Here is a 7,545-nt window from a genome sequence, read left to right as displayed (position 1 = left end):
AATTTGCTACCTGTCACAGTAGCAACCACTTTACATATGCGTTGATGATGCTCTTAGCGCGAAGGAGCGAATTTTTCACACGAAAACTTTATGTCAACAGTTTGCTTCCAAAGAGTCGTCATCCAGGTTGTCACATTTGGCTTTTCATGCCCCTCTCTTTTGTTTTTACAAATAGACAACACATTCCGGAATATTTCCTTCATTGATTTTGCCGAGGATAAAACTTAGCTATAGCAGATAGGCCAGCCAAAGCATCAATTTGCATTGGTTGCTCTTTACAAGCTTTGTTATTCATTTTCCGAACTTAATGTGTCTTCAGGTCCATGCAGCAATGCATATTCCCAACATAAAAGACCAAGTGGGTCACATTCAAATCTAATTCTTTAAATTTCCAAGTTTTTGTTAAACTTAATTAACGTCCACATCTGCCCACCATGCACCATAAAACAGCACTGCACAGTGCTTCAAATCTACAACCATTTCAATTTTGAAATCGATATTTTCAGTGTTTCCTTAGTTCGCTTCGCACCAAGGTCGAAGCATTCTGTTCTTATCCATGGAGAGAGAACTGAATTCAAACATACAGCTGCCACCAGGATTTAGATTCCACCCCTCTGATGAGGAGCTCATTGTTTATTATCTCAGGAACAAAGCCACTTCACGACCGATTCCAGCGTCTATTGCAGCTGAAGTTGATCTCTACAAGTATAACCCATGGGAGCTACCCAGTGTGTATTGCAACTAAGCTCATGTTTGCTACTTTGGTTTACAATTTATGTTTCAACTTTCAAGTTTAACATATATGATATGCGTGCTCTTCTTTGCAGAGAAGGCTTCATTTGGCGACGAAGAGTGGTACTTCTTTAGTCCAAGAGATCGGAAATACCCGAATGGAGCCAGGCCCAATAGAGCAGCAGCTTCAGGATATTGGAAAGCAACAGGGACAGATAAACCTATCCTCACTTCTAAAGGATCGCAGAGCATTGGTGTAAAAAAAGCTCTGGTTTTCTATAAAGGTCGACCCCCAAAAGGAATTAAAACAAATTGGATCATGCATGAGTATAGATTACTCGATAACATGATCAAGCCTTCCAAGTCCAGAAGTTCCATGAGAGTAAGTAGGTTCTTGCAGACTGTCACAGTTCATTTCCTTAGATTACTAGTTGCTTCAAAATCATTCTCTTTCCTAGACAAATTCCAAGCTGGTATATGAGACATCAAGATGCACTTATGAAAAGGTTGTGTTTCTTCTTGTATATGCAGTTGGATGATTGGGTTCTTTGTCGAGTTAGACAGAAAGACAACTTGCCAATGAATATGTGGGTGGATCAGAACTGCCCTAGTAGCGAGCCTTTTGGTTACAGTCCAAGGGTTGACGAGCCACCTTCTAAGAGTGCAGACCCTACTTTTGATATCATTGCAAATTATCGTAACAATGGTTGTCCAATGTTAGCTTACATCCTCTCTACTAATCAGGATGTTCCTTGTATAGAAACTAATTCAACTTCAAGTTTTCAAGGTGGACACGGTAATAGCAACTCCAATTCAGTCTACGAAGATGTTTCCGACATGGGAAGTTCGCTTATGACTGATTCGTCCATCAGTAGCTTGTTCAATCCATTGAAAAGGAAGCCAGTAGAGACTCATCAAGAGAATGACATTATCCACGCCAATTATGGGACTCCGCTTCCATCTGACAAAAAGGTACCCAACAAAAGTACGGAGTTAAGTTTCTGTGATCAGTATCTTCCTCAAGAAAATATTTTCAGTCCTAGTCCAGTGAGTATAAATACTGAATTTCAAGGGCTTAACAAATCCATCTTCCATCCAAATCTCTGATCTTTTGAACAGCAGAACAGGAGACACACTGCTATTATTATGTGTACAGCTTAAGATGCGCGCAGATCGATAAATAAATCTTAGATCGAGAGCAAAAAAAGAGTGGTGGAGAAGTGTAATATGTGTACATAGAAGGGTAGTCTTTATCTATACCTACATACGTACAAGCAGTATTAGGATGTATAGTACTAGGATAAAATGAATATAATAATAACGGACCTATTAATAATGCGCATGTCCATGGAGTATTCAGTGGCTTCACATTTTTATTCTTGCTAAACCGATGAGAATATATGGTGACCACTGCACGTGGCAACACCTGTTTTAAAGTTGCTTGTCTTTGATGCAGGGCATAGGCCTCCCCAACAGGTGAAAATCATCACTTTCGAGCAAACCTTACATAACTAACATGCATTTTAAACGATAGCCTCACTAACATAGTAGTACTTCAGGCATTCTTTATTTGAACTTGGTGAAGGTCCTAACGTTATGGTTTTGAATTCGGTGAAACTTTATAAATAAAGTTTAAAATACTTCAAGTATTCACCGAAATTTAAGATGCCTCCTTCAATTTGTTGCTGATTGTCTTCATTTTAGAGCATTCTCAATCCAAACAACAATTTTTCACCTCCATGTAGGACTATTTCTCCTCTTTGTTAATTTTCTGGTGAAAAGCTGTCAATGGTTGCTCAATGTAGAGGTGACTATAAACTTCGGACGGAATGTTTAATTTATTCCGTCTAAATGTAAAAATCGAAAAAACGCGTCAGACGGAATGAAATATCCCGTCCGAAGTTAAAAAAAAAAAGCACACAAGATGGAATAAAATGTTTCGTGTGAAGCTCACAACTCAGTAACAATCTCGGTAGCAAAGGTAACTTTTTTTTTTTTTTTTTTTTTTTTTTTTCATTTTCTACCTCTCTTATCCCCATTCTTTACCACTTATAATATCTTTCCAGTCAAGCAACCTGTAAGGAGAAGGGCCAGTATCGTAGTGGTACTCGCCTCTGATCTAAACTTGTTATTTGACTCCTCAAGTCCCTACCCACGAAAGTTCTCTCCTTGTATATCTCTCTTGGTTTTTAACAAAGCCAAGGTCATATACAAAGGCTTACATTTCAAGGATATCAAGATCTGAGCTTCTATAAGTGTGTTTCTCTTCTGCTTCTCTCTTTGTCTAATCTGAACGGGTATGCCTCTATCTTCAAAAGACACCCTTTCCTCATGCTAGACCCTGCTTTAGCTCAACGAGGCATGGTCTCAACGAGCTCTTCTCCTCCACCTTCGTGGAGGTCTCTGTTCCAAGGCAACAGTGATACCAATTCTCATGAACAACTAGAATTTGTGGAATCTGCTTTGATTGATGATGTTGTGGATGTCCCCAACTCTGTTATTGAGGAGGGTGTTGAACATTGGTCTAACTACCTAGTGGGGGTTTTCGTTGATAAAAGGATGTCATTTCCTCTTGTCAAACGAACGCTCAAAAGAGCATGGAAAACCAAGGCAGACTATGAAATTTCCACTAGATAAGGATTTGTTATATTTTAAATTCCTTGAGGGGGAAGATAGACAAAAGGTACTTGAAGGAAGACCAATCTTTGTTGCTGGTCGGATTTTCATGGTGAGACCATGGTCTGAAGACCTTGAAGACCACAGACAACCCTTAAAGTCAGTGCCAATTTGGGTGAAATTTCATGACGTACCCAAACAACTATGGACAAAAAAAGGTCTGAGCTTGATAGCGAGCAGACTAGGAAAACCCCACTGCTGGGACGACGCAACTCAAAGAAAAACTCGACTTGATTTTGGTAAAGTCTGCATAGAAGTCAAAGTTTATGCACAGTATCCTACATCCCTAAAGTTTAAACTTAAGGTGGGTAAGATTGCAATAGTAAAGGTTGAGTACACATGGAAGCCTCCATCATGCACTTTTTGTGATAGATTTGGCTACTCTCTGGCCAAATGTCCTAACAAACCAGCCACCACATGGAGGCCAGTAACAACACAAAGAGAAACGGCTACTGCAACTGATCCTACTACAGCTCTAGTTACTAGGGCAGTGGCTGCTTCAGAAACTTCAACAGTGTCTTAAGCTCAGAAGAACGCTTAGGTTGTGACCCCCCCCCCCTCCAAGAAACATGGAAGACTTTCAAGACTGTATCAATTCTTCTAGTCTGGTTGACCTACAATACTCAAGGAGTTTCTTCACTTGGACAAACAACTCCGATGGATTACTCCGAAAATGCTCAAAACTTGATAGGTGCCTTGTGAATCTCCTCTAGCCTACTCATTTTCCAGCATAGGCAGGCAGCAGAATTTCAAACCCAACGAGTTTCAGACCACTCGCCTATGGTCATAACTTGGTATGAATCAACTAAACAACCATATCCTTTCAGATTTGCGAATACCTAGACTCTCCATCCCACTTACTCTGCTTTGGTGAAACATATATGGGAGCAACCTTTAACTAGTAATCCCATTTTTATTCTCAGTCAGAAACTCAAACTTCTAAAGAATGCTCTGAAACCTTGGTCTAAAAGCCACTTCTCTGACCTTTCTAAAAGACTTGACGATGCTAGAGTTACTTTACATTCCTTACAAGAGCACCTTCAAACTTCACCCACTAATGCTTTCTTGATCCAGTCTGAAAGAGAAGTCAGGACATCCTTCTGTGATCTCTTAAATATGGAACACGGAGACATAAGGCAAAGAGCTAGTTCTAAATGGATGCAACTAGGTGATAGGTACGGTATAATTCCTACTTTCATAACATGTTGAAGGAAAGGAGATGTAGGAACAAAATATGGACTATCTCTAATGAGCATGGCAACAAGATTGAGGATCATGCAGAAGTGGTGGACATCCTTCTCAAGCATTTCAAGAATTCACTTGGGGAAGATGCATGCACTGGAGACAATAGGGCCTTCTTTGAGGGTCTTAAGTTGAAAGCAAACATTGGAGTAGAAGAAACAATCCTTTTAGAAGCTACAGTTACGAAGGATGAGATTAAAAGTGCATTGTTTGATATGGATAGCTATAAGGCGCCAGGGCTAGATGGCTATAATGCATATTTTTATAAATCTAGTTAGTTAGTAGTTGGAAAGGATTTTATCAATGCAATTCTTTACATTCTACAAACCAAAAGAGTCCTGAAAGGTATCAATTTTATATTCATATGTCTCATTCCAAAGATACCTAATCCATCAAAAGTGTCAGACTATAGGCCTATTGCCTGCTGCAATACAACCTGTAAATGCATCACTAAGGTTTTAGCCAACAGGATGAAACCGATCATGCATTCTCTAGTGGATATGAATTAGGCAGCTTTTATACCAAGGCGATCTATTCAAGATAACTTATTGATTTATCATGAGTTGCTACGCAATTACAACAGAAAAGGCATATCCCATCGGTGCTCTCTGAAGGTTGACATCTCTAAAGCTTTTGATACTGTTTGTTGGAAAGCTATAAAGAGCATGCTGCACTGCCTCAAGTTCCCTCTCTGTATGATTCAGTGGATTATGATATGTTTTACAACACCTTACTACTCTGTTCTTATCAATGGCTCTCCAGAAGGTTACTTCAAAGGAAGGCAAGAGAGGACTTAGGCAAGGGGATCCCATGTCCCACTACCTATTTGTCATCATTATGGAGATTCTCAATACTATGCTCAAGGAAGGACTTGATTCTAAGCTTATCAATGCTCAATCCAAATGCAGCAAGACTAAGATTATCAATATTTGCTTTGCGGATGACTTGCTCTTAATTCCTTTGCACAAGTTACTTGCTTAAAGATAAACAACACCAAAACTTCTCTTCTTACTGGGGGTTTAAGCCAAGAGGAAAGCCAATTCTTGGCTGATTACATGGGAATTAGATTAGTAACACCACCTGTTACCTATCTAGGACTCCCTCTGGTGGCATCTAGGTTGGGCATTAGAGAATGTCAGCCTCTTATCGAAATGATCACCAACAGAATAAACAACTGGAAATCGAGAAGCCTCTCACATGCTAGGAGACTTGAGCTTATGTACTCTGTTCTTTCATCATTCCATGTCTACTGGGCTAGGACATTTGTCTTACCATGTACGATATTGGATGAAGTTACAAGAATTTGCAACAATTTCTTATGGAGTGGGCCATCAATGGAGAAGAAAATGCACCATGTAGGCAAACACAAAACAACACTGAGCAAGAAGGAAGGAGGTCTAGGGATCATCAACCTCAGGCTATGGAACAAAGCCTCATACTATGGTCGTGTCTACAAATTGGTTTCGAAAGAAAACTCTCTATGGACAAACTGGACATGGAAGAATCATATCAAAGATAAATTTTTCTGGAAGATGAAATGTCATGCTGACTGCTCATGGGTTTGGCGTAAGATTCTTGATACTAGAGCTACTGCTATACAATACATCAAGTAAAGTATTACAAATGGTGAGGACACTTGGGTTTGGTATGACCCATGGTGCTCTGATAGATTACTCATTGATATGCCTGAAGCTCGCAACCAACTCCAGGTCCCTCTTAATGCCAGAGTCAGCTCTCTTATATCATATGGTGATTGGAATGGCATTGTCTCTAGACTACCAGATGGACTACTCAAGAAGATGATACAAGACACAGCTATAAACAAATTCTTACCAGAAGATTGTGTTATCTTGACGCCTTCACCTAGTGGCACATTTACATCAAAATCTGCATACCATGCCCTAAAAATTCTAAGGGAAAGGGTCATATGGTACAATCTTGTGTGGGGAAAGTATGTAATGCCAAGACATTCATTCACCACTTGGCCGCTATTTGCTAATAGCTTACCAACTCAAGACAGATTGATCCACAAGAAGGTACTCCATCATTCCTCATGCTGCCTATGTAATAGGTTAAGGGAAAACTCTCGACATCTCTTTTTTGAGTGCTAGTACAACAAAGCAATCTGGGGTCGAGTGAAGAACCAATTGGGAATAAGAAAGGCAACCCTAAACTCCACCAGCGAATGGCACCGAATCATCAGATTATGTAGTTCTAACTCTACAAAGGCAGACATCTACAAAACATTTGCCTGTGCAACTGTTAGCTTCATTTGGTCTAAAAGAAACAATAGAATATTCAAGAACACCTCTCAGCCATGGCAGGTTATTTATGATTGACTAATGACAGACATGAAAGTGTTTATATAAGACTCCTTAGCCTCGGTTCAAGTTAATCAAGATGCCAAAACTCTTTTGGAAACATTAGGTATCACAGTGACCTACAAGAACAATGGAGCGAAACAATGCAGTTGGATAAAACCTAGAGAAGGGATGGTTAAGCTTAACCCTGATGGCTCTATCACTGATGCTCGAGCAAGCATTGGCGGCATCATTAGAGACAACAAAGGTGATGTTGCACTTGCATACACAGGAACGGGAGGACTGAAAAATGTATTATACTAGGAAATGAATACCATCCTAGTGGGACTTAAGGGATGTGAACTAATAAGCGCACAAAGAATCGAGGTGGCTTCAAACTCTATGCGGGCAGTACACATGCTGCTTAACAAGGAACAAGCACCTTGGGAATGCTGGAACATCAAAGTAGAAATTTTAGAGGTTGCATCGAGATTTCTCTCTGTAGAATTTATCCATGTATATCGAGAATGCAATAGAGCAGCTGATTTCTTGGCTTCTCTTGAGTCTGTTGAAGGATACAACTACTTTATACCTC

General features: G+C 39.9%; 1 protein-coding gene across 1 annotated transcript; it reads left to right on the top strand.

Moving 5' to 3' along the window:
• The first annotated feature begins 413 nt into the window (after positions 1-413).
• LOC147487881 (NAC domain-containing protein 19-like) lies at positions 414-2,074 on the top strand. The gene is made up of 3 exons (XM_086575045.1): positions 414-728; positions 828-1,114; positions 1,264-2,074. Exons 1-3 carry the CDS (start codon positions 557-559, stop codon positions 1,837-1,839), a joined length of 1,035 nt encoding a protein of 344 aa, XP_086431171.1. The 5' UTR covers positions 414-556; the 3' UTR covers positions 1,840-2,074.
• The last annotated feature ends 5,471 nt before the right edge of the window (positions 2,075-7,545 follow it).

Source organism: Coptis chinensis, chromosome 7 (genome assembly GCF_015680905.1).
Source record: "Coptis chinensis isolate HL-2020 chromosome 7, ASM1568090v1, whole genome shotgun sequence".
NCBI lineage: Eukaryota > Viridiplantae > Streptophyta > Magnoliopsida > Ranunculales > Ranunculaceae > Coptis > Coptis chinensis.
The sequence above is the reverse complement of the archived record's forward strand: the minus strand, read 5'-3'. Positions and strand labels throughout refer to the sequence as shown.

Coding starts and splice junctions, on each gene's coding strand:
- LOC147487881 (XM_086575045.1), top strand. CDS start 557: ATGGAGAGAGAACTGAATTCAAACATACAGCTGCCACCAGGATTTAGA. Junction 729..827: donor TAACCCATGGGAGCTACCCA/GTGTGTATTGCA, acceptor TCTTCTTTGCAG/AGAAGGCTTCATTTGGCGAC. Junction 1,115..1,263: donor AGTCCAGAAGTTCCATGAGA/GTAAGTAGGTTC, acceptor TTGTATATGCAG/TTGGATGATTGGGTTCTTTG.